Consider the following 27,198-nt stretch of genomic DNA (forward strand, 5'->3'; position numbering starts at 1 on the left):
CTTGTTTTGGGACTCGGAAAATTCTTCGCTCGTAAATTTAACTTATATTCTCAATGTGGTGCGACAACACGCTGCAGGCGCCTCCCGCACCTCCGTGGCCGCAGTGGCGGAGTCCTGGTTCCGGCAATTGGAGTAGTTCGCGCACGCGGACATCACTACTGATGCCACGCGATCTAATCACGCGCTTCTTCGCCTGGACGAGGAATGGTTTCCACTAACAACTGCTTGTAAAAGTAGTGATCATCTAATAGTTTCCAGGCTACTAAATAATTACTTGTTTGCGGAACCAGATGAGTCACTACCTCAAGTGCCCCCTTGCCAAATAAATGCATAAGATTCTGCAGAGAGGATACCTTTTAATCATTTAAAATCGGTTGTAAAAGACTCTTGAAGCACTCATATCTGCTAAAACTTTTTACAAAATTTTACCTTGGCCATGCTATCACAGACGGCCTTGAAGTCGATGAAAATATAGTGCAACTAATGGCCATGGGTAGGTAGGTAGGTATCAGTGGCCGCTCCGAGGAGCCCAATTAGCGCTTTGGTGCGCCGTTTTGATGCCACAAACTCCTAAGACCGTGACTGTTGTTATACGAACAGGGAAGCAGAGTCCAGCTGGCTCGGATCTTCAGAGCCAGCCCGTAGCATTCACGAAGGAAAGCAGCTCTCCGACCCTGCAGCTAGAAATCTTACTGAGGAATGGTTTACCCAGTGTCCGCAGCCTGACTCGAGCCAGAGCTGGGCAATCGCAGAGAAAGTGCATCAGGATTTCCCTTCCTTCTCCGCAGCTTCGGCAATGCGAGTTGTAGGGTAAGCCGAGCCTAGCGGCATGGTCCCCTATAATCCAGTGCCCCGTGCAGACCGCCGTAATCTTGAATGCATTTGCACGCGTCTGACACAGGAGCTCTCGTGATCGGGCTATGTTATAAGCGGGCCAAATTCTCCTTGATTTGGCACAGCTTGTAAGCTTTCGCCATCTCAGGCCCGCGGCTGCTAGGTAGTGCGAGTAGACTCGGCCCCCGACAGTCGCCAGCGGAACACCGACTGCATTCCCCGAGGGATTGCCAAGAGCAGAGCCTTGCCTGGCCAATCCGTCAGCCCGCTCATTCCCCTCTATGTTCCTATGCCCGGGAACCCAGAGGAGAGTGATCTTGAGCGTGCCGCCCAGATGGTTGAGCGCGTCTCTGCACTGCCCCACCAACCGGGAAGATGTCGTCGTTGAGTACAAGGCCTTGATGGCCGCTTGGCTGTTGGTCAGAATGGCTATGTTACGCTTGGGGCTCAAATCATGCTCCAGCCATCGACAGACTTCCAATATCGCCAGTACTTCCGCCTGGAATACACTGGTAAAACCTGGGAGACCATACGACTTGGATACACCGTGTGTATTCGAGAAAACCCCGCGCCGACTCCATAGGGCATCTTTGATCCGTCCGTAAAGAATACTGTGTCATAGTCTTGCAACACGCCGCCGGTCTTCCACTTTGCCCTGGTTGGAAGGTCCACAGCAAAGTTTCTCGTGAAGTTCAGCTTGCGTGTGACATAGTCCGTGGGGGGTGCCCAGATTTCTCGAGGTATTTCATCTAGGATGTTGCTGTGGCCGTAGGACTTCGCTGCCCAGCATCCGGACTCACGTAGTCTGACGGCACTGCACGCTGCAACATATTCGATGTGGAGGTCTAGGGGGAGGAGATGCAGGAGTACATTGAGAGTATCTGCCGGGCAGGACTGCAGAGCCCCCGTAGCACCTGCACACGCTTCGTTCTATTGTATTTCTTCTTCAAAGCCTGCCACCATACAATAGAGTCGTACGTCAGGATCGGACGCACTACAGCGGTGTACATCCAGAGAACCATCCTCGGCCGGAGACCCCATTTCTTTGCAAAGGTTCTCTTACAGGCATAGAAGGCTATCTTAACCCTCAGTTCTATGTTCAACCTCCAATTTAGCTTAGGATCCAGGATTACATCCAGATACTTTACATTAGAGGAAAGAACCAATCTTTGTTCATTCAGCCGTGGTAGATGGAATTCAGGTATCCTTGGCTTGGTGGGTTTATGCTGAGTCCGCATCTTGCGGCCCACAGGCACACCTTTCGCAACGCTCCTTCCATGATGTCGCTCATAATGGACAGAAAGAAACATCCCTGATACTAATATCACCAAGTCGTCGGTATACGCCACCACCTTCATCCCGCTGCTGTCCAATGTACGTAAAATTTTGTCCATTACTATTAACCAGAGCACCGGTGAGATGGCACCACCCTGGGGCCTGCCTCTGTTTACAGCTCTGGTCAAGTGGTTGCCTCCCAGATCGGACTGGATTATCCTGGTACTCAGCATGGATATAATCCAATGCGTGTGATACCCCTCCAATCTAATACCGGTCAAGGCTTCCTTGATGGCGTTGGTACTGACGTTGTTGAAAGCTCCTTTTATATCCAAGAAGGCAGCAAGGGTATACTGCTTGTACTGCAGCGACCGCTCAACCGTGCCAATTAACTCGTGGAGGGTGGTTTCTGTGGATTTTCCTTTGAGGTAGGCATGCTGGGACTTAGAGAAAGGTGTTCTCTCCATAATCGTCCTTAAGTGAATGTCCAGGACGCGTTCTAGGGTCTTCAACACGAAAGAGGTGAGGCTGATTGATCGAAAGTCCTTCGCGGACTCATGATCGTGCCTGCGCGCTTTCGGTATGAAAACCACCCGTGCGCGCCTCCAGGACTGCGGTATGTATCCTAAAGCGATGCAGCTCCGGTAAATCTCAACAAGCCACGGCACAACCCTTTCCTGCTGCTTCTGTAGCATGACTGGCATTATGCCATCTGGCCATCTAATGGCCATATTCCAATAGTTTTTCTTTTCGGTATAGAGAAGAGAAGAGAATTTTTTCGGGCATATGGGGCTAACTGACCGAATAGGACACTGAAAAATATCTTATAAAGGGTACTCCGCTAAGTGGTACCCCTATCTGTTGAGCAATTCATAAAAATACTTAGTCCATCGCACCAATATACCCAATGGGTCGAACATTAGATTCTCCTCTTTGCGTCCGGTTACTCCCTGTACTTCTGGAATTCACAGGCTTGTTCTTCCCCCCCCCCCTCAATGATTCTTAGTTTATACATTATCGAACGCAAGAGAAGAAAATATTTCAGTCTATGTCAACAAGGCGACCTGGGAGGGTATGTATGCCTCCACAAATAAAAAAAAAACGTTTCTCTTGTCACTAATAAAATCTTTATATTTCCATCAACGTTGCGATAACTATGTACACGTTCACTAATTACAAATAAATTACAAAAGATGCGATATCAACATGTTTCCTCCGGTTTTAACCAACAAAAATCGTTTGATCTCCTCTTTACGGCGAGAAAACGTACCAAAACACGTCCGGAAAATTAGAGGTGTCCATGCCACTGACTGCAAAGCAATCATTAGCTCTGTTGGGAATTGTTTTTACCCCACAGCCAATCTAGGAGAACATTGGAAGGACTTTGCACCGTATTTGCTATGAAGGCAAAAGAGAACAAATAGTTACTTAATACAGAAATTAGAAACATATTTCCACAAACACTTACACAAGTTGCTGCCAACTAACTCTGAAACAGCCTCGCTAGGAATGTTGGCCACATCTTGTTGTATCTTCTCCATTTGTCTTTGTCGTTGCTCGCGTTCTTCTCTAATTCGTTTATCTTTGGCATACCCTACTGACTGCAACTGTGAGATCCTGAAATGGGTATTGTTTAGTGAAGAGCTTTGATGTAAATCCAATGAAATTCGGTTACTTTGAGTTCAAGTTATCACTTTGCTGGTCAGTCTCCGCTCCACCTACCGGCTTAGGCTTCGTCGATTTTTCGGGACTATTTGCGTTCGATGAAGCCTGATCGCTTTCCGAGCCAGCTAAAACGATTAACAATATTCATTTTCAATTTCCTTCAATCTTATTCAAAAAATTCAACTCGCCCTCACTTACATTCTAGATAACTAGATTTCTGTTTGATCTCCTCGATTTGCCTCAAAGAATTGGAAAGCTTCAGCTGAAGCGTATCTCGTTCCTCCAATAAACTCACCAATTCCAAAGTTAACTCTTCACAACGCATATCCCGCTGATGTAGCATGTACAGCGCCAGGTCGAGTTCGGATTTAGGGACCACCCCAGGTTGATCGCTTCCAGCAGTCATTCCACTGCTGCTCGTCGATAATTTTCGTTGCGTTCTCGGCTCGAACGAGAGATTCGAAGATGTCGATAAAGCGTAGGGATCGTGTCTAGCTGCTAATCTTGCATATTCTGCACTACGCATTGCCAACTGTTCTTTCAATGTGACAATTTCGAGCTCTTGCTGTTCCATGACGCTCCTCATTTTCTGTAGCGTCTCGGAGTCTACTGTCTCAGACTCCAGCTCAATTTCTTCCGGAGTTTTAGGTTTAGGCACTACAATCCCTGCTCGTAGCTGTTCAATTTGTAAGTTGAGGTTATTTTCAAGCTGCTTGAATTCAGTTTCCCGTTGATCCATATATTGGCGCCAACTCTCTGCAATTTCGGAACACTTTTGTTCAACTGTTTGCTCCCAGACCCTATTCACTTCAGCAATTCGAGCTTCTACATCAGCATCTGGCTGTGTCTTGGTTGAGGTTCCTTCGGTTGTTATTTGCTGCTGCTTCATCGTTTCCAAGGTGCTTTTCAGTTCAGTCAGTTCTAGATTTTTCGTGTCGAGTTCCAGAAGTATTTCCTTCATTCTGTCCTCATTCGCCAAACTATTCATAACGTGATTATTTAGAACTTGCAGCTCAGTTTCCATTTGTTGTTTCTCTTGCTTCATGTCTTCTAGCTCTTTTTCTAACACTTTTATCTTTTCTTGAGAGTCATCCGTGCTTCTTGTGGATCTCTGAGCCATTTCTTCCGTTAACTGCTTCGACAAATTATTTTCCAATTCAACTTTATCTGACTCGAGTTGTTGAACTTGCATCCTAAGCTGAACAATTTCCTGGTTCTTTGTGAGTATCTCTTGTACTAATAATTGAGTCTGATCTTCTTGCATCAAATCTTGCACCTTCTGTTTCAGATGCAAGATTTCTGCCTCTTTGTATTGTACTTGCGATGTAAGATCTTGAACTTTTTCCTCGAGCGTGTCGCTTGTTTGCGACGACTCCGCTCTAATCTCCGAGTTGACCTTCAAGGCTTCAATTTCCTCGGCAAATGTGTTGCATTTTTCCATCCACATTCTCACATCTTCTGACAGCTGCGCGTTTTCATTTACCTTCTCGAGATACTCATTCTGTAGTTTTCCCAACTGAGATTTTATGGAATCCGACTCAGTTGATAGTTGGCCGATTGTTGCTTGGTAGTCGTTTAATTGGAATTGGAAGTTTTGGTTCATTTGTGCGGCATTGCTTAGTTCTGCTTCCTTCTCGGAAAGACGAACTTGCTGGTTTTCTAAATCGAGTTTCAGTTTTTCTACTTCATTTTGTGTGGCAGTTGAGACAAGTTCGGTTGTTTCCGCAGTTTCCAGCTTTTCTTTCAATTCCTTGATTTTATTTTCGCTAATCCGCACATTTTCCCTCTCATCATCAAGAAGTGCCTGTAGCTCGTCACGGTCAACTTTCAAGTCTTCCAGTTCCTGAAGCGTAGTTTTTAGTTTGACTTGCAATTCTTTATGCTCAACAGTTTGTGTTGTTGCGGTCGTAGTAGTTTCCACTTGATGGCGGTTGCTATCATCTCGCTCACCCCATTCTTCCAGTTGTTTAAGTTGCTGGCTTAGCTGCCTGATTTTCACTTGAAGTCCCTCCACTTCAATATCTTGGCGCTCCTTCATCTCTGTCATTCGCTCGTTCGCTGAGGTAAGGACATCAATCCGCTTCAATAAGTTTTGCTTTTCGGCGGATTCTTTTTCCTGTAATTTCTTCATTTCTGACGCTTTCTCCTCCAGGCTCTTAACTTGCGACTTCAGTTCATCCTGTATGGCGAGGTCTAAATCACTGGAATCAATTGAGGTTGATTTCCTGAACGCCTTCTCCGATTCGGCTTGATCGAGTCTTAATTTATACTCTTTCAACTTTTTCATAAGTTTACCGCATTTTACTTGCAGCTCGATCACTCTTTCATCAGATCGACTTCTCTCCAATTCGAGTTCGTCAATGCGATTTTTATATTCTGATATTTGGGCATTTTCATTCGATTTCGACTGCATCATCTCATTCTGATGACGCTCTTCTAAGGCGGCTTCTTCCGAACCCCAGCCCCAGCCCTCTTCTGTATCGATAGCTGTTGCTTCCGTTGCTTCTGGATAAAGTAAATAGGCCTTCTTAGGAACTATAACCTCTTCTACCACTGGAACTGGATTCGACTCGGCCGTAGCATTGCCAGAGCCCTGTACTAAGCGATCAAACTCCGATGCAGGCTGTTGTGGAGCATTATTAAAGAATAAATTCAAGGATGGAACTGGTTCAGTTGCCAAGTTTTCAGTAACGATCATCGATTCAATATTCTTCTGGACTTCCAACTCCTTTTGTTTATCTTCGTATTCTTTGATCCGCTCTTCGTAGCTTTTAACAGCCTCGTCATATCGACGTACCTGATCCTGTAACTGGATCAATGTATTTTCGTGAATAGCCGTCAAATTTTTAAGTTTATTTTCCAATTCGTTTGCGTACTTTTCTAAATCTGAAACGTTTCGTTCTAGATCCTCAATTTTCTTCTGATCGGGTTGACCAGCTCCCTGTCCCAGTTCCCCTACATGATGTGCGGTAATTAACTCATCAAAAATGGAGTTCGAGTCCGATGTGGTCGCGAAGAAATTATTAGGCGGTGGTGCGGCAGGCGCAGTGGAATGTGTGAAACTTGGCTTTTGCAACTCAGTTCGTAGTTCGGATAATTCTTGCTGCGATTTTGCAAGTTGCTCTTGCAGGACCTGGACGTCTTGCACGCTTGCATTGTAAATTTGATCCTTTTCAGCCAGAAGCGACTGAAGTTTGTTTACCTCCTCCTCTAGACTTTTCACTTTTTCTTTGAACATTGCCTCAGAATTGGCTGTTTCTAGGACCGTCAGGTCGCCCGACTGGGCCGCTGCTGGGAAAGTATCAGGCGGTGCACTCAAGCCTGCCACCATGGAAGCCATTTGAAGCTTCAAATTCTCTTTTTGGTAGTTTTCAATGGCTGCTTCTTTCTCCGTCAATTGCTCTTTCAGTCGTTTGTTCTCATTTTCAATGAAGACTTGGTCGTCTGTCTGATTCTGACCGACTTGCATTCGAACAGAATCCAATTCCTTGATTTGCTCGCGGAGGCCATTCATTTCAATTTCATGGCTTTGCACGACGGATTCCAGTTGATGTTTCAAATTCTCGATTTCCGTTTTATCCTGCATCACTTGCATTCTCATTTCTTGCAATTCGTACTGATCCTGCGTCATGTTATCATTTTGCATTCTGACCCACGTCATTTCTCGTTCAAGATCGCTTCTAATTTGCTCCAGCGAGTTGGCACTCTCCTTCAGTCTCACATTTTCATCTTTCAGCTCATTGATTTCATCCTGCGCTTTTTCCAGGCTTTCCTGTAGTTTACGTTTTTCTTGGTTAATATTACTAAGCTGAACACTGAGGTCGTTTTCTAGCTCATCAATTTCGGCATGTTTCTGTGCCAGACGACCTTCGTAGATGTTTTGTTGTCTGCTTATTTCTGATCGTACATTTTCAAGTTGCTCCTGAAGAGACTCATTCTCGGCTGTTAAACGATCTACATGTTCATGTTTGTATGTATCTAAGTCTTTCTCAGCTTTCGAGAGTTGCAGTTGTAATTCTGCATTCTCGCCGCACAAGTGTTCCATTTTCTCCGCCAATTCTTCTTTCGCTTCTTGTGCTTCTATTAGTCGTTTCCCGATAACGTCATCGTGATCCAGGAGCATGTTGAGGCGATATATTAAGGCGTCTTCGTTTCTTTCATATTCATCCGTTTTCTCCTGCAACTGGGCGTCGAGCATGTCCGTCTTCCTTTCCAGTGATTGTCGTCTTTCTTCGAAGGCGGCTATGCAGTTTTCTAATTTTATTATCTTCTCTTTGTAGTTATTATTTTCAGTCTCTAGCGATTCAATGTAGCCCGTATTCTCTTGGAATTTCGCCTGAATGCCGTCATAGAGAGTCTCTAAGCGAGTGATCGTTTGTTGGAACGTCTCACGTTCATTATCATACGTTTGAGCCAGTTTTTGATATTCCTCCCGAAGTTGGGAAAGTTCAGTGTTATCTTCCTTGGTTACCTCAGCGACAGGAACGGTCGATTTTTTCTGCAGATCTTCTAATTCGCCAGTGAGTCGATGAATTTCTCGATTCTTCTCTTTAATAACAGATTTGCTTTTCTCGAATTTCAACGTTTTGCTTTTCAGCTCCTCGCTGATGGTGTGTAGCTTCTCCTGACTAAGACGCGACTCGTTTTGGCTTAGTTCGAGCTCTTTCCGCAATCTCTGGATTTCGTCTTCCTTCATATTTGTATCTTTGTGAAGTACATCTACCAAACCATGCACTTCATTGATGCTTCGCTCGAAATACTCCACTTTCGATTTGTATTGTGTCACTTCAGTCTTCAGGCTTTCACATTCCGAAGCAAGCGCTCTACATTGTTCCAGGGCGGAGTCTCGTTCTTTCTTCAAACTGGTAATTTCATTCTTCAGTGAATCCGCTTCTTGTTTAGGAATGGTTGCTGCACGAAGAGCGTTGATTTGCGCTTGATATTGGTGAACTTCATTTCGCAAGTTCTTCACCAAGTCCTCTTGCTCCGCGATAGACGAAGAGGCAGTTTGCGGCGAGGAATTCACTTCTTTCAGCTTTGTCTCCAATTCTGTACAATGAATCGATTTCTTTTTCAAATTTGCGGCGAATTTTTTCAGTTTTTCCACCTGTTCCTTGTTTTTCGCTTCCAATTCAAGGTTGGTCTTCTCCAGCGTTTTAACTTTGGCGTCCAGCAAGTCGTTCTGCCTCTCTAGGTCTGCCAGCATTTCAGTTTTCTCTCCGCTGCTCCTATTTGCATGCAGCTCCAACAAAAGTTTTTCTATTACACTTTTATTTTCCTCGTTTTCTTTCGCAAGCGCTTCATTCTCCGTCTTGTTTGCTTCGAGCAGTTCTTGCAGATACGTTATTTCGTCGTCTTTCTCGGCTACCTTGGCGGAATTTTCCTCCATTGTTCTATAGAGTTCCATGATCTGGGCATTCAAAGTCTCGATGGTGTCTTGTTTATTTTGCAGATCCGCTGACTGATCGGCAATCAGTTTCTGGTTAGCGCTCAATGCGTTCTCCAACTTCTTTATTTCTTCTTTCAACTCAGCATTGAACGTTTCGTTAGATTTTGCGTTCTCATTCTGCAGTAAATTCAATTCCGACTGCAATCCACTGACTTGCTTTTCATATTTCTCGATTTCAGCCAGTTTAGCATTGAGCTCGATTTCGTGTTCGGTAAATGCTTCTATCAGTTGCTGTTTCTGCTCAGCCACTAACGTTTTTAGAATGTTGATCTCATTGTCAGCAGCCCCTAACTTAGCTTCCAGTTCTTTGCGAATGTTTTCAAGAGCGGATAGTTCTGTCTGGTGCTGTAATCGTCCTTCAGTTAAGTCTCCCAGTGCCGAATTCAATTTTTTATTAATTTCTACAACTTGCGCGTCTTTAACGGCTAAACTTTCTATAGATGCTTTTAATTCTCCCTGGAGGGATTCAATTGTGGCTTCGGATTCCACAAGCTTTCGTTTCAGCTCTGCGTCAACCGCACTCTCATCGGCCTCCTTTCCTATATTTTCAGACGTTCGTAGCTTCTCTAACAAATCACTGAACTGTTGGCAAGCATTTTTCGCTTCCTTAGCTAACTTTTTCGAGGCATTCAAACGGGTACTTTTGTCATTCGACTTTCGATAGTTCTCCAACTCAGCTGTCATCTGGGATAAACTCTCGCTGCACTGATCAATTGTCTCGCGATAAAACGCCTTATTCGACGCAGCGTGTTTCGCTTGTGATAGAGCATTTAGTTCGTCCTCCAATTTCGCTTTCAATTCTGTACTCTCCGCGAATTCCTTTTGCAACTCTATTTTTTCCGACGTAGTCGTGTCGAGTTTATCCTCCAACACGACGATTTCCAACTTGGTTTTCGTCAAAAGATCTTCAACTGTTGCTTTCTCCGCCTTCAGTTCGTCAATTTGCTTTAGTAATTCCTGATTTTCCGAAGTCAAAATTTCCATTTTTCCCAACACTTCCCGTCGTTCTTTCGTGAACAATTCGATGCGATGCATGAGTTCCGAACTTTCCTCACGTAACTTGACTAGACTGTCACTTAGCTCCTGCCCCATGACTGTATCAGGTTGATCATCCGCTTTTTCTTTCGAATGTGCTTCCGCTTCAGACTCTTCATGTGCAGAGACCTTTTTATTGAACTCTTCCATTTCAAGTTTTTCTTGGTGCGTCAAACGCTCTACAATCTCAATTGATTCCGCGGAAGAGCTCGACTTGCTAAGTTTTTCCACTTTGTCCAGGAGCTCGATATTTTCCGCAATGTAATGATCGACTTTCTTTTGGAGCTCCTGTTTTTCATCTTCAAGCCTGTGGATTTCTTCTTGCAGTTTCTGGTTTTCGCTCCTCAGCTGTTCGCAGTCAGCAGTGAGCTTATTCGTCTGTAAGATGTATTTGTCTTCACGTTCCTCTAATTCAATCGACTCGATTTGGGAGGCCACTTCAGCATCTTTCTGTCTTTCCGTCTGTTGAATTTGATCCCTAAGACTCTCCAGTTCCTGGTTGGTGGTTTGAAGTTCTAATTTCTGTTCTTCGAGTAGCTGAATGGCTGAAGTTTGGTTTTGGCAAGTTGTTTCCAGTACCTGAATCTTTTTGGCAAGTTCGCTTTCGTCCATTTTCTCGATTTCACTTCCACCGCTTAGCAGCTTCAGTTGTAGACTTCCCTTTTCCTCCTCCAACTCTGCGATCTTCATTTGGAGCTCTTGATTTTCATCCGACAATCGAATCACTTCACTATTCGCATCAGACATTTTCTTGAATTTATCAACTTGCTTTTGTAGCTGCTTCGATTTCAACTTGATCTTGATCATGCTCTTGTTTGCCTCATCCAATTGATCTTTCAGTTTTTTTATTTCGAGTCCAGCCTCTTCATCCCCTGAATTTGAAAACAAAGACTTTGGAGCAGTGGATTTCAGTTTTTCTTGGAGGACTGAGAAATTGGCATTGAGGACATTGCACTCAACCGTCTTTTCTGTAAGTTGTTCTTCCAAAGTAGTAATTTTGTGCTGGAGGGTTTCATTAAGTTTATTCAGCTCATCGAGTTTGGTGTATTCCTGCACTCCCTCCAATTTACTCTCCAAATCGGCATTTTTCACAGTTAGTTCAAACCTCGCAGTCTCGAGTATATCATTTACCTCTTCCAAGTTTCGAATTTTAAGGTCTTTTTCCGCGATTTCATCCTGGAGGGATCTAATTTGTTCGCGCAACGTATTCTCGGACTCCACAAAAGTTTGCTGCATCTTTTGCATTTCCAGTCTGGTTTCTTCCAGCGTATCGACGGTAGTTGCCGTCTTCGCCGACAAACTTTCACTCATCAAGCTGACCGCTTGAGTGCGTGCTTCGATAATGCATTCTTTCTCCCGAAGGTTTTCCTCCAAATCTAAGATTCGATTTTTTAAAGTAGTCACTGCTTCTGGCTCAGAGACAGTACTAGTGTTTCCTTGTTTCTCGATTTGCTTCTCCAACAATTTGATTCGATTCTCCAGGAACTTGATTTTCTCTTTGTCTAAGTTCAATGGAGTGAATGATAAATCTGTGGCTGACTTGAATTTTTCCTTCACCGACCCCGGGCTGAGTATACTCAAATCGCCCATTGACCTACCCAATTCCGATGAACGTTCCAAGCTCTGTTGGGTGCTGTCGAATTTTGCTTTCAACTGGGTCACTCGTTCTTCAATTTCTCGTTTGCTGTTTTCACGTTCTGCCATTTTGATCTTGCTTTCCTCAACTTGACGACGAAGCAATTGAATTTTTTCACTGCCCGGTGTTTCCGACCGGGCTTTTTGTGGGGCAGGCGAGGAGACTGGAGTTTCTTCAAAGATCGGCTCATCTTTTAGTTCGCTCAAAGATGAATCGAGGTTTTGCCGGGAACGGGCTTTCGACTTGATGTGACTAAGTCGTTTTGCAATGTTTTTAACCTTTTCTTGAGCAGACGTTGTTGATTTGCCGTGAGCAGCTTCCGATTTTCGAACTAATTCCTTAAGAGCAGATATTTTTTCCTGGAATATACCAAAGAAATCATTTCTCTCTATTAGCCAGCAAATTACTTGCATAATGGAATACAATTAGGATCAATCTTATGAAATCAGAAGCCAAACAAGTTTCTTAAAAAATAAAAACAATATTTTGTGGTCATCGTTTGAGAAACAGAGAATTAATCAGCATATTCCACCCTTATTTTGGGCCAAATGGATTGGGACAGCCAAGACAAATTTACCGTTGTCGCCAGTCATTAGTAAAATAACTTGAGTGACGAGGGTCGCATTGAGCTGACAGCTGTGGCATTTCGCCGGACTACACAGTAACACCTCGTGCAAACAGCTCTCAGGCTAATGTTACACCGGCTTCTGTTCCGAAAATTGTCTTGGCTGGACTGCAAGTACGGTCAAAGTTGACGTCATTATTTTGGCGATGCAGAATCAGTTGAGGTAGATTTCTGATTAGCGCTTGATCCTGGCTACGGTGCTCTGAGGTGGCGGAGAGGAAGACGGGGCGGCAACCCTGTCGTCTGAACCAAACCCAAGTGACCGAGGAGAACCTCCAGGTGGTGGCACCGGGAACCGCTGTATCGCATTGGCTTGCCGGCCGTGATGCAGTAGGCGAATTCTCCAAAGCCTAGCAAGGGCGATCAGACCCGAGTCTGCACGGGGACTCATCTGAAGTGGCTTCGATCACGAAACCTTACCAGGAGTATACTGGTACCATGGGAACCGAGGTAGCCCCTGGACTCTTATACTTCAGGAGAATTCCTGTCGTATCTGAGTACAGCTCGGTTGGTTGCGGTTGGCCCCCTTGTGGGAGTTTCATGAGGGCTGTGGTTGTGCCCGAGCGAGAAGAGACCTTCGGGCCTCGATGTGGTGCTGCATATCAACACGTGTGCCGTACTCCATAGTTCGGTAGAGATTTAGGTAATTCTTGCATCCACCAGTATGAATGCTGAGTCATGCACTTGGTATAGACTGGTACCGTTGCGCTTGTCTCAGCGGGGCTCTGATTGTGATCACAAAATCAATCCGTGCCTGAAGAGGGCCGTAGGATTAAGTCTCAAGACAGGTACCTATGTTAAACACCGAGGACTTCACTGGCTATGAATACAAATTCCTATAAGAATTTTTGCTAACCCATGCGGGACCAATCTGCTTGTATAAATAACCACGGAGGTCACCTAAAACGAATATACATGCTCGCAGAGAACAACACTAATAACAACAACAGGAACAAGAATTGCAATCCAATTGACAGTCGCAGTATACAACACTTACCTGTCCTTGGAAGAAAAATAATGAAATCCCTGGAGCTTACTGTGGTCCTCCGTCTGGGCATATTTTGAAAAGGTAGCGAGGCCCACTGTTCCAGGAGAAGAGCGAAAGAAATAGTGGAACTAGCAGTGTGAGAGAGAATAGCAATGTCAGATTCCCTTCACTCCCTTTCTTCCTTTCCTTACTCCACTGGCCTTCCAATTCCTTCCAACAACCTTTCCCATTCTTCCCTTCTACTTTCTTCTACTTTATCTTATAATCTCGATCTCTTTCTTTCCAACCTTTCCGAGCGCCACCCTTCTTAGTTTCCTTACACATTTGTATGTTTAACTTGAATTTGAAGCGAAGCTCCCCTGTTCAAACTACACAACTGCGCGTAAATCTTCTAAGTACAACTTCCGTAAAGTCAACTGTGTCGGTCACAACTCAGCTTTAGCATCTATCAATTGGGATCACATATTATGCAACTCAAATGTGATCGTATGATCAAGCTCTTAGTACCTTTTACAATATTCTGTCCGATCTCCTCTCCTGTTATGTTCCTTCTTCCCTTGCTTCCCTTGCTTGTACTCAGCATGGTTCACGACGGAGATCCTCAATAATATCCGCCTGAAGCGGAAGAAGTTTCGGGTTTCTAAGAATGACGCGGGCATAAAAGAAACTTATTGAGTGTCGAGGTCGGCCTTGCCCGCGGTAGCTTGAAACCATTTTGGTCCCACACTCGCTATTCCCGTAATCCAACCCAATCTCTTCCCTCTTCCATCAGTTTTACTGACTTCACTACCAATATCCCGCACAATCCTACGAATTTTTCTGCTCTTACTTCTCTTCCATGTCTTCTCCCTCGACCACTCCACCCTTTACGCCCCTTCTAACGCGCAAACTGCTCTGAATCTCGTCTTCCTTGTTCGATTTCTTCACTGGTACTCTTGATACCAATGTCGGACCTGGTCCTGATGGACTTCCTAACCTCTTCCTTCTCAACCTTAAAAAATATATTTCCCTCCCCCTGTGTATAATTTACAACAGAAGTCTAGAAGGATGCTAGTTTCCCCATCTCTGGAAAGAGGCTCTAATCATCCCTATTCCTCCTATACATAAGCATTGATCATCTCAAGCAAGTGCTTCGTCGGACCAAAATGCCACAGAACCACTTGCGGGCTTCATTTGCCATCTCAAGGCCATTATTCACACCAAAGGTGGACATATCGAAAATTACTAATTTATTGTTAAATTTCAAGTAATTCTGAACATTTTTGGCTTTGGTACAGTAAAATTGATTAAAACGAACGGGTACAGTTGAATCGTCATTGCTTTTAGCAAAGGGATTCGCTGCCGCTATGGACATATGGACGGAGCAAATTTAAACACCAATTCGATCATTGTCTCGGCATATTTCCCCCATCTACTGAAAGAGTGCTCTTCACCAGTGAACTCAACAAACTGTTTAACTTCCTTGAGGTCAGATAAAGTGCCCCAATTATAGGCGACTTAACGGCCCGCATTGAATTCTTCGTAGAGTCTTTCATTTCCTCCAAGGGCCAAGTCTTCGAAGAAATTGTCAGCGGCTCCACATTCTGTTCTAATTAATGGCACGTTTTTTAAGTACTTGGTTAGGCCGAATCCTACTGGATCTTTCCGCCACATTACCTTGTCCAATTCACACTATAAGCCAATCCTCATCCAAAGTAACAAGGTCACCCAAATCAGTGCCTCAAAAATCGAGCGCACCCACTTCCATATAAGGCTCTCCACCATCACTCTTCGTTCAGGAACCAAGAATATATTTGAAAAAATAAAAACCGAATTTCACTCTGGAATTATCAGTTAAATGGCAAAGAATCGGTCCAGAAACACAGGTGGGGCGCAGAGTTAAAACCCCTCTTTTGGGTCAAGCAGCTGACTTTCAGGAAGTTCAGAATGTTGGTGATCAATGATAATTTCCGAACCTTCATTAAATCAAGACCCAATTGGATTCGAGTCGTTAGGGGGGCAAAGAGGAACTCTTGACATAATACATGAATGAACATTTCCGATTGCAAATCCTTAAAAGATTAACCGGATCAAATTACTTCAGGACGATTAAGAACACCTTAATGCCTCAGAAGAGACAAAGTGCCTCCGTTTTCTGAGCCTTGTGAAAAGTCATTACAACAGCGGTCCTGAATCTTTTCCCCTGGCCCACACAATTCCATACACCTCTCAACCATTCTTCCCCTTGAATTTCAGAAGGTCCTTGATAAGCACAAAAAGCATTCCGTCGTTGGTACTGCCGGAATCATCTACACTTACATACAATGTCTAAACTCTGCGGCGTGCGACGTAATCATTGAGGCTGTAAATGAGATTTGGCTCAACCAAAACCCTCCTATGGAGTTGTGTGAAGTGAAACTGGTCCCGATCCTTAAGAAGAAAAGCTCAAAATGATCTAAGAAGTGACTTTGACAAACAAATCTTCTTTATGGCTTGTCGACATCGTACAGAAACTACTCTTCTGATCAATCGACAACATATCGTAACTGCTGGGATCATATGCAAAGGTCTGACATTACCGTTCCTGTCGGGAGTTATCAGCCGGACCGGTGTGACCTCGCTTTGCATCGTTAGCTTGCCAGGATCTCGTGAAACAAAACAAAAACAACACATAGAGGTAGCAGGAATTAATCTCACGTCTACCGTCTTTGGCTATTTAAAACTAGTTTTGATTGGGTTCTGGAATGTGTGCACGCTCCCCGGAAACGGAAGCGAGGGTTCCTCGAATGCTGGTTTTCCCCAATTACAACGCGATCTCCACCGCTATCAGCTGATAGTAAGCGAGCTTAGATTTTGGGACTCTCGAGAGCACTTCTTCCTTTTTTGTGCTCCGAGAATCCGATGGAGGTTCACTTACAGTACTTTGCATCACGAAAGAGCTTGTTGATGATCGTGAGATTTACAATGGTACACAGACACAGTGACACAGGGATGTCACTCTGGGCTGCTGGTGAATATGCAACATAGGCCCCTGATAGATCTCACAACCTCTCTTAGGTCGTCAAGACCCATGCATTCGCCCACTCTTTCAAAAATATCCCAACATTACTATCAATCGTAATATATTTCAATCAGTCAAGCATGATGTTCAGCACTAGATAAACGCTACTGGCTTCACAATTTTCTCGGAAGAGCGTCCTTTACTACCCCAGATGCTCGTTGCGGCGCCCAAAGGGTTTGAGCAGCTACTACTATACAAGTTATATTCAGACCTTCCAACAGCAATTGATCATCTCCACTCCATCTAGCCCCAAGCCCAATCGCAAATTGCGACCTTGTATTATGACAAAATAGATTGACGATGGTCAAAAGACCATCATAGGTGGCCGGACGCGATACCTAAAAAATGGCTAAATTGACTGTCAACGTCCGCCTGCAAATTCTGAGGCTCCATCGAAGTGTCCGGTTGACGTGCTTCCACGCCTCTGTGCTTGCCACCCTCGGGAATGTGGGCGGTTCTTTGAACACTTCGATCCCTCATTCATTCGTCATTTTACAAGAAATACGTGTCATTGTCAGTTCGTGAGTCCGCATCGACTCCTGGAAAATACTTGGAACAAACGCAAGAGTTCGCGTGCACGGTTCGACCAAGCGCGCAGAGTCGTAAATCTTCGGACTCGAGTGCCGCGATTGAAAGGAAGGATCCATGACGGATGACATCCTCGATCATTGTTCCTTCTCCTTCAAATTTTCAATAAGGCGTGGCATATGAGATTCCCACCTTTCCTGGAAATCCTCAGACCATTTATTTGGAGGCTGTCCCTATATGAGAGTTTTGCGGCCCCTTCCCCATTGGAACGAACTCTGAAGTTTTTTAGAAGTGCGCAGCGGGGGCACCGTGGCTTCATAATGTTTGGCGTTCCACAGCCAAAACGGAATCGACGTAATTCTCCCTCGCAATCATGCCACTGATATTTCAGGTCTCCGCAATTGGAACAACCACGAGACTGAACTGCTGCTCCTGTGGAAACCTTTCGCCAGAAGTTTCCACTGCGTCCAGTTCCGATAAGTTTGGCGTTTTGGACCCGCCACTTTAACCATCTGACGCATGGCCAAGCGACCTTGTTGATTCTCACATTTTTCTACCCATCCTCGTAACTCACGAGTGGTGAGTATATGAATGGGGAAAATTGCCCGCATGATTTCGTGTTTGAAGCTACGTCGCAGAGTCCAGTTCAGCCTCCTTGGGCGGTTGCTGGAGTCTGGACACCAAACGTCGGATATCTTTATAAAACTCAGGGAAAGATTCTCGGTCCTTTTGGGTCCGGCTTCAGATCCGTTTCTAGAGATCAATGTCTGGCAGGTGATTCAGAAATTGATCCCGGAGAACGTCCCGCAGATGAAGCCACTGTGCGTCTGGGCTGGCTTGCCGATACTCCCAGTACCCGTGCGCCGCTTCTCCCGCAAACAGTGTGTATGCTTACTCTAATAGAAAAGAAAAGTTCCCCTATAGAGTCGAATGTGTCAAGGTTTCGACACTAAAAAGGAACTTATCTAATTGGCAGTGATCCCTCTGACCCGTTGTATCTTAGGCCTCAAGAGTTTAAAACATATTATTTTGATATTTTGTCAGGGGATATCGCGTCACGGTTACGACCCGACAAATTTGCTGGGAGAGGTAAAGGAGGTACCGGCGGCGAAAGCGACACTGGAACTGGAGATCGATCCATCCTCGGAGGGTTTTTAAATGCGCTGTTTCTGGTCCAACACTTTGACGAACAAGCTCAGCCTCAAATCAACCTAGCTTCTAGATACTCCCACTTTTTTTAGTCCGCGGACTCCTCTCGAGTCTAACACCTAATTTAGGGAGACGAAGGGGACACGATCCACAAAGCGGCCTCTGCAACCCTCGGGGTCACCAAGCCGGGTAAGCGGTACATCAACCGAGATACTTGGCTTTGGAATGATGATGTTGAAATGAAGATCGGTGAAAAGAAACGCCTCTACCACAAATTTCTCGACGATAAAACGCCTGCTAATTGGCAAATTTATAAGAATGCCAACTGGGAAGCAAAGAAAGCGGTTCCTGTCACCCGAGCGAACCATTTCAAAAATCTTTACGATAAACTGGCCACTCGGGATGGCCAGAGAGATCTGTATCGACTTGCTAAAAGCCGTAGTGAACGCACACAGGATATCGAACACTTCTGTTGCGTTAATGACAGGAACAATACTTTGCCTACCAACCGTCGAGCCGCAACGGATAGATGGCGAGAATACTTCGAACAGATTTCAACTGAAGAATTTGCTCATCCTCCACTCCACAATCATTGCCGACATTTGGAGCAGTTCCACCAGTCAGCGCAACTGAAGTCGAGGAGGCAATAAAACAAATGAAATCGGGGAAAGCAACAGGACCTGACGACATCGCATCTGAGCTCTAGAAAGCGAAGAGCTGGGACCCAACACTGTGGCTCAGTGAATTCTTTAACCGGGTTATTCAGGAAGGAAGAACACCATCTGACTGGCAAGAAAGTACCACTATTCCAATATGGAAAAAGAAAGGTAGCCCAGCAGAATGTTCAAATTACCGTCCGATCCGGTTACTTTCCCATACCATGAAGATTTTTGAACGCATTCTTGACAACCGTATTCGCGAAATCGTTGAAATAACCGTGAATCAAGCCGGAATTGTCAAGAACTGCGGAACTACTGACGGAATGCACGCTGCGCTGTTACTCATGGAGAAACACTGTGAGAAGCATCGCCCTCTTTACATTGTCTTTTTGGATTTAGAGAAAGCGTTTGACCGTGTACCACACGAACTCATCTGGTATGCTTTACGACAACACTTCGAGCCAGAAGAACTCGTGCGCTGGGTTCAATTGCTCAACCAAGATCCGAAAAGTAAAGTTCGAAGTATGGCGGGTGTATCAACCGCTTCGTGTCTCTGTTGGTGTTCATCAAGGAAGCGCCCTCTCACCACTCCTCTTTGTTCTTGTTATGGACACTGTCACACGGGATATCCACGTCCAGCGCCCTACACACTGCTTTATGCAGATGATGTTTTCCTAGCATCTGATAGCAAAAATGATCTCGAGCAACTTGTTCAAAAATGGAATGATGCACCGATCGTGGAAAAGTTGCGAGAGAGGCGTCTTCGATGGTATGGTCACGCAATTCGTGCAAACGAGAATTCGCTTGCCAAGATTGGTCTGAACATCGAAGTCGATGGTAAACGACCAAAAGGCAGACCTAAGCAACGGTGGCTTGATACGCTGGATGGGGATTTGAAAGCCTCGAGATTGCACCCAGATCAGGCATTCGATAGAGCCAAATGGCGAAGCCGATCACGACGAGCCGACCCCGCTTGTGAAAGGACAAAGGCTGAAGAAAAGAAAAAAGGGGACGAAGACGGGATAGGGTTAGATCGGATGCGATATCAAGTGGATGCGGACTTAGAGCTCTTCAATCCCTAAACTGTGTGTGTGTGTGTGTGTGTTTTTGATTTGTCCCACGTTGTCCCGGCAGGCTAACGATGTATACCACCAGATACCACCTACGATGACTCCGTGACACGGTTGGCTAGACTGTTGTCTATGTTGCCAGCATGACTACGAAAAATATGGGCTACTGGGCCTTATATTGCTTTGTAAATTTTCAATTTGTTAACGTGATTGAGTAGTAAGAAGTAAGATTCATTTTGCTTATTTTTTGACTTATAACCGTAAAAATTTAGGCTTTTACCTAGGCTTTATTTAAGTGCTAAAGTTTTACTTCTGCTTGTTCAAGAAAGGTGATAATTTCTAGTAGGTGTTTATTTAGGTCCTCTGCAAACAGGTGCTCTACAGAGTTGATGGATCTATCCATTATTTCTGATTTGGATATACTTAGTACATTTGAAGAGGATGTGGTCTAAGGTTTCCTGCGCATTGCATGTATTGCAACTGTCATTTCTTATGATTTTCATCTTTTTGAGCCATGGTTTATTATAGGAGTGACCTGACATGATTCTGTTGGCAGTTTTTATCCGCGACACCTTTTGTTTGGAAAGGTCTTTCAGAGGTTTTATGGGTACATGGGGGAATATTTTTGCAAAGAATTTCCCTTTGGAGCGAATGTCATTTTGATAGCTTGAGTCCCACTCCTCTGCTATTTGGTTGGCAACCAGAAGGTTTAAATCAATGGGTGCTAGGTGACAGTTCATCAGCGTGGCGCTGTTCTGGCCTTCGGCAGCTGCCAGATGTGCACTTTCATTTAATTTGATGCCACTCCTTGTGGCACCACATTATGACTACTTCTTCACCGAAATAATAAAACTTGTTGTTTCTTTTTCGTTGGTGTGGGTATTTATTCTTGCAAATACCGATATTTCGGGAACCACTTGTTCCCTTCATCAGTGCAAACAACTTGTTTGCAAGAATAAATACCCACACCAACGAAAAAGAAACAACAAGTTTTATTATTTCAATTAATTAATCGTTGGAAACACCGCATAATTTCACTCTGATACTTCTTCACCGTTCATGCATTTGATGTTGTTGTGGATTTCGTTTACCATGTACTGAGTGGTAGACTCTTTGCCCAAGATCCGGCACGCATGTAGGGAGTCAGTAATTATGACCACTTTCTTATGACCTTTATCCAACGCGTATTTAGTGGCTAGCCAAACCGCTTGGAGTTCTGCTGATAATGTTGTGATTTGATTTAGCCTGTGCTGCCCCACCGTTTCAGCATGATCATTGACCACTGCAATGCTTACATCACCTCCTCTGACAGAGGCATCTGTGGCAAATATTTCGAAATTCCTGGATTTGTAGTTGCATAAGGAGGCATTGATCTCATTTGCTAAAGCCGTTTTTGGAATGTTTCTGCCTGACGCCTGAGTTATAACCACTTGTAAGGTATGTGGAGGGCTTGATTTTATGTCAGCTCTCAGGAGGTCAAAGAGGTGAGAGAAACGTTTGTAAGTTGCAGAGAGGCCATTTTTAGCATCTGCACTCTCTTGGACATTCCGAAAGACATGAGGTCGATTTGCATGGAGCCTTATTAGCTCCTTAGTTGCTAAAAATGTTATTCTGAGATGGGGCGGCGGTTCATTTGCCAGAGCAAAGGTGGACAGGTGGGGAGCAGTTTTGGTAAGCCCTAGGCATCTTTTTAGGATTGTGGCCGCTATTGAGTTGATTTTGTTATTCAGGTATTTGGGTGCTAATACAGATGTGGCAGCAGCGTAATCTAGGATGGGTCGTATTAGCACTCTGAACAATTTGATGCTATTTTCGGGAGGAAGGCCCCAAGAATGCCCAGTAGAGAAATTGATGACTCTAGCAGCTTTTTTAACCTTAGAGATGGTGTCAATTGTTTGGTCTTTTAATATTAAAGATGAGTTAATTGTCTTGCCAAGGAAGGTTATCTTTTTGAATTGCTGTATGCTGATATTGCCAAGATTCAAGGGGTGTAGTGTACTACTATTTCTTTTAAGGGTAATGAATTTTGATTTGTACGGATTTATGTGAAGATTTAGGCTTTTGCATTCGTCAATGAGGGCTACTGTTTGGGCTTTAATGGAGACTTCAGTTTCCATAATTGTTTTGCCAGTGGCTAATATGAAAAAATCATCAGCTTATTAATAGATTTCTATGTTGGGGTCGACTGGTTTATGAAGTGAGGCCGTGTAAATATTGAATAGCGTGGGGCTCAAGACACATCCTTGGGGTATACCATTGCAAATTCCCACCTTCGCATCACCTAGGATTAGATTCCTGTTGGCCAGGAACCGTGAGATCCAGATAATGATTTCGGCTGGTATTTTATGAAAGATCATTTTAGATTCAAGGGTTTTTAGATCTACACTTTCATATGCTTTGGATACATCAAGAACTACCGCTTGCGCCTGCAGTTTGTTTGCTTTGGCTATGGAGATTGCGAGAAGGATGTCATTTAGACATGTCACAGTGGATAATCCGCTCTGATAGGCATGACTGTTGGGAGTTGGGAGAATTTTGTGCTCTAGAATGAAATGGTTTAGTCTGTTTTTGACAAGTGTGTTGAGGATTTTGGCGAAAACATTAATTAGAGATATGGGTCTGAAGTTTTTAATGTCTGACAGATCTTTATTTATTTTGGGTATGGGAACTATCTTAATAGCAGACCACTCCTGTGGAGGGTTTAAATTTTGCCAGGTTTCATTAATGGAGGTAAGCAGAGCAGATTTGACCGGAGGGCTAAGCCACTGAATGTAGGTGTACGTAATTTGGTCATTACCCGGTGCGGAGTTCTTTTTCCGTTTGTTGAGGACCAGAGCGAATTCCTCAGGAGTAAAATTTTGTTGCAGCGATGGTGGCGGTAAGTGGGATGTAATATTATTTGGAGTTGGCTTGTTGTAGCTTGAGCTTAGAAAGTCTAGGTATTTCTGGTCATTTTCAGAATCCCAAATCTGGTTCCTGGTTTCTTCCTCTTGAAAATTTTTAAAGTTTTTTATGCTTTTCCAGAATACCTTAGTGTCTTTTTCGACACTCAGTTCTTCCCAAATCTCGTCCCAGGTTTTTTTCTTAGCCGCTTTCACCGCTTGTAACCAATTTTTGTTTGCAACCGAGAAAGACATGAAGTTGGTGTGGTTGGCATCCCTGTGGTAGGCTCTCAGAGCTTGCCTTTTCTCTACAAATAGTGTCTTCAGACCACTGTTCCACCATGGTTTATGGGAGGAGCCCTTGCGGATTTTGAATGTCGACTCTTTAATTTTGCTTTGGATTTCTGCTGTCAGACCGTTCAAATTCTCTGTGGGAGGGATGAACTGCAAGGCAGTTTTTAGATGTAGGAGGCCTATTTTGCATTTCTGTTGAATTACAATGGTGTTACTGTGGATGGCTATTGGTTTATGCTTGCTTTTAGAGATCGGTTGTGCCAGCGCGTTCCAGGACCAGGATATAGTAATGGAATTAGTGAGGGTGACATCTGGTGCAGATGCTCTTGTTTTGCCGTTTGTTACCTGGTCCACAAAGGTTAGTGAACCGTTGTTGAGTAGTCTAAAGTCAGATCTGCATAGTGCGTTTGAGAGATGCCTCCCTTTACTATTCTCAATGGAGTCCCCAAGTATGAATGACCTGGCATTTAGGTCGCCCGTTATTATTGTGTTTGGGGTATTGCTCAGAAATTGAAGTAGCTTGTCCAGTTCTACTTTGAAAGTGGTCGTAGTTGTATGCGGGGGCATGTATATGGAGGCAATGGTGATGTTTGGAGTAAGGTTCATGGTCTTAGCAATAATGATGTCCATGTTGGTATCATAGGTTATTGGCCTGGCATTTATGCCTTTGCGAAATGCAAGGGCAACTCCACCATAGCCATCCTCTCTGAATTTGTACATAAGGTTGAAACCTTTTAGGTACCGAGAATGATGGGACGAGTTAAAAGTGAAGATTTCTTGTAGGGATAGTATGTCATAGCCATGAGTATTAGCAAAGTATTCAATTTCAGACTTATTGTTAGCTAGACTTTGAATGTTATATTGTAGGATGTTTACCATTTGCAATTTCTACGAACGTCAAGTCGCTTGTGATGTTGAGTTTATCAGTCTGTTTTTTGATTTTTTGCATGTCTTCTGCCAAAGATGGATCTTGTATCTTTGAAGAGATGTTGTTCATGACTTTGATGATTTGCGACAGTATTTTCTGGTACTCAGATACAACCGTGTACGTTGGGTGTTCGAAAGGGTGTTCGAAAACAGTTTGATTTGGCGTAAGTGGTTCTTGATAGTCACCTTTGGGAAAGGGTGTTGGTGTTCTGGCATAGATTTGATTTGACAGCAGAACTGAATTTTTTGCTCCCTCTGATGGTTCTGTTGAACTCATCTTGAGGATTCCTTGTCCAGTTGTTCTGACTTTCTCTTTTTCCAGCGGAGGGAAGGCAACGTCACAGTCAACATCGCAGTCCAGTGAGTCGTAATAATTTTTCACATCTTTAGTGGCTTCCCTCATGGAGATATTTTTTATTGCTGCCGTCTTGATAATCGCCAGGTGTTCGACCTAGATGGTGCACTTCCTGTCTCTGGCGTCATGGTCAGTCTTACCACATAAAGCACATTTTTTTCCCGCATGTGTTGCCATCGCACTGATCTTTTGGACCACTGCAATTTAAGCATCTACTCACTTTCGCTTTGCAGTTAGTGGCAATGTGGCCCAATCTGCCACAAGCAAAACATTGCCTCGGTCTGTTTAAATAATGATCAACCTCAACCCTCACGCTACCGATTGAAATATGTTTGGGGATGTCAGAGCCAACGAAGGTTAATTTGACTGTTCGAGATGGAAGGAAGACATCTTTGTTTTCCTTAGATCTGAAGTTCAGCCTTTGAACTTTCGCCACTTTTATCGGGGAGTTAATGTCCTGAAGTATTTCATCTTCTGTGAAATCTGTGGGGATGCCTTTAATAATCCCAAATCTATGGGTATCTCTCAAGGAAATAAATGCTTTTAGCCCTAATGTGACCAAGCGATTGTCGGATGCCAAATTGTTCGCGCAGGACGCTGATTTGCAAAAAACTTTTACCCTCGTAGGCCCATCTTCCTTGACCGTAACCACCTGGTCTTTGAGGTTGAGACGCCTCGTAAGTTTATGGAAATTGAGGGGTTTGAAACCCTCAATTCTTTCCTGTCCGTTAACCTTATCTATGTATGTCATGGGGTTGCTTCTCTCCACACATACTGTGTACGCTTTGTATTGAGCGTTCTCGCTGTACCTGTACACTGGGGCTGTTTGCTCCATCTGAACTATTTTTTGTTTTTCCATTGGTGAAAGGGTCTTGCTTTGGTCCTGAGACTGGGTGACCTCAGGGAAAGCTTTGAGTTGAGTCGTGGCTGGTAGAAATCCAGAAACCTTTTGTTGTTTAATCGTGGGAGACTGGATTGGGGATCTTGACAGGCTCCTCGAAGCGCTTCGCTCTTTCCTGGTTAGGACATAGCCACCGATTTCAGTTGGGCTTTTGAACTGTGGCCCTACAGCTGCCTGAGGAGATGTTGGCATTTGGGAAACAGACCGGTCGAAATTTATTTTCCCCTTGTCCGGGGGTTCACACTCCCTAACCTCCATGGCCTATCTTGACAGATGCCAGAATGCAGGGGAAAAACCACCAAAAGATACAGGGGCAGATTTCTACTTACAAGATTGATTGGGTGAAGAAGCAGAAATAAAACTAAGGCACTTACCTTTTTCCTTAAGCAGGAACCGATTCACCGCCAAAACTATCAAAACAGAAGGAAACACGGTTTATTACACCCACGCGGATAGGCAAAAAGAAAATTAGCTTCAAACTAAAAACGCACTGTCGATACAAACACGAAATGCGTCTGCCCACGGCAGATGTCACGAAGCAAGGGCTTCAATCCCTAAACAAAATTTTCTAGCTACTGCCAAGTTTTGGTCTCTATTGTGTCCTGTGTCTTCGTTCCTTTTCAATTTTTTGGAAGCAAATGACGAACTTCGCTGGCCCAGGATGATCGGCGAAGGGTTGCCTTAGAGTTATATATGTCGCCTGAAAGTGCAGAAAGATTGAAGGCTCTCCGGAAACTCGAGTAGACACTCCTCCCACATTAGCGTAAGGTACACTTGGAAGAGAAGGGAGGGAGCTATCCTCGCGTTGGTTCGCAAGCACGGGTCTTCGTTTTTTGGCACATTCTTCGAGGTAATTCTCAAAATTTGACAGTGGAAAGTCTTGTTACCGTGATAGTTCAAATCTTCGGCGTTGACCTTTCTTCCGACGAGTCATCTCTTGATAAAGCCGAAAGCACGCAAGCAAGGCCACTCTCAGGCATACAACCTTCGATTACACTAACGAAAAAGCTTGTTTGCTGCCGGAACTGGGGGAAAGGCAAGGACGAACTGGCGGACTTACCTGTTGTCTATTCATCGTCTCCTGCAAATTCGAAATAGGCTCCTGACCGCCCGGTCCACTGACGGCACCCGGGTCTCCCGTCGACATTTTGCAATTTTCAAGGGATACGTATCGATTCCGAAATTATTTTTCATAAACATGGAGCTTACACAAAACTAGAACGAGAGCAAAACAATATTAACGATGACGTGCACTCACGGAGTTGGAGAAAACACTTGGAATGATTTGAGGAAGGGCGAGACTAGAATGAAAGCAGAAAGCACGATTGAATTTAGCACAACGGATGAGTATTGCATTGGCACAAATGATTCTTAGCTGGATGACCGGTCAATGAGAATTTTAAACATCAAATTCACGTACAAATCTCGAGGAAAACTCACAACTCAAAATAGTTCCATGTCAGCAGTTGGATTTGATAGCTAACTTCACGTTCGATTGAATGTCAAAGTTGTTCAGATGATTGTGCCAACATGAGCATATTGAGTTGTGTATGCGCACCTTGTGGACGGTAGTAAAACTATGTTCCGAATGAGTTCAAAAGAAAACACAGGATTTAGTTCACCAGAAGCAGACAGAAAACAACTGGTTCGGGACTTCACTACAGCTGAAATTACGTTAAAAATTACGTTGACCTGAAAAAAATCTGATACATGATTATCATGGCTGTTTTTACACGGGCAGAAGCTATCCCAACACCTGGCAGCTAGGGATAAAATGCACCACCAATAATGAGAAAAGGAAGAAATTTGAGGTCCGGTACGGATAACCGACGGGAGTCGTCTGACTTGGTGATTGGGTCGGGCTCTCGTAATGGACAGCACGGCGT

At 44.3% G+C, this 27,198-nt stretch overlaps 1 protein-coding gene across 3 annotated transcripts; it reads right to left on the minus strand.

The window, feature by feature from the left end:
• Positions 1–3,213: 3,213 nt before the first annotated feature.
• Positions 3,214–26,826, minus strand: LOC119657887 (protein lava lamp). 3 transcript variants are annotated; one of them, XM_038065029.1, is made up of 6 exons: positions 26,753–26,826; positions 26,373–26,527; positions 3,973–12,253; positions 3,785–3,899; positions 3,578–3,726; positions 3,214–3,507 (listed from the first exon to the last, which is right to left on the minus strand). In XM_038065029.1, the coding sequence occupies exons 2-6, from the start codon at positions 26,457–26,459 to the stop codon at positions 3,434–3,436; spliced, it is 8,706 nt and encodes a 2,901-aa protein (XP_037920957.1). In that variant the 5' UTR covers positions 26,460–26,527; positions 26,753–26,826; the 3' UTR covers positions 3,214–3,433. The 3 variants fall into 3 exon arrangements, with proteins under 3 accessions (XP_037920957.1, XP_037920955.1, XP_037920956.1); XM_038065027.1 differs by having other exon boundaries at positions 26,733–26,820; XM_038065028.1 differs by lacking the exon at positions 26,753–26,826 and having other exon boundaries at positions 26,373–26,724.
• Between the last annotated feature and the right edge of the window lie 372 nt (positions 26,827–27,198).

Source organism: Hermetia illucens, chromosome 5 (assembly GCF_905115235.1).
Source record: "Hermetia illucens chromosome 5, iHerIll2.2.curated.20191125, whole genome shotgun sequence".
NCBI classification, from domain to species: Eukaryota; Metazoa; Arthropoda; class Insecta; order Diptera; family Stratiomyidae; genus Hermetia; species Hermetia illucens.

Coding starts and splice junctions, on each gene's coding strand:
- LOC119657887 (XM_038065029.1), bottom strand. CDS start 26,459: ATGTCGACGGGAGACCCGGGTGCCGTCAGTGGACCGGGCGGTCAGGAG. Junction 12,254..26,372: donor AGACGATGAATAGACAACAG/GTAAGTCCGCCA, acceptor GGTATATTCCAG/GAAAAAATATCTGCTCTTAA. Junction 3,900..3,972: donor GAAATCTAGTTATCTAGAAT/GTAAGTGAGGGC, acceptor TAATCGTTTTAG/CTGGCTCGGAAAGCGATCAG.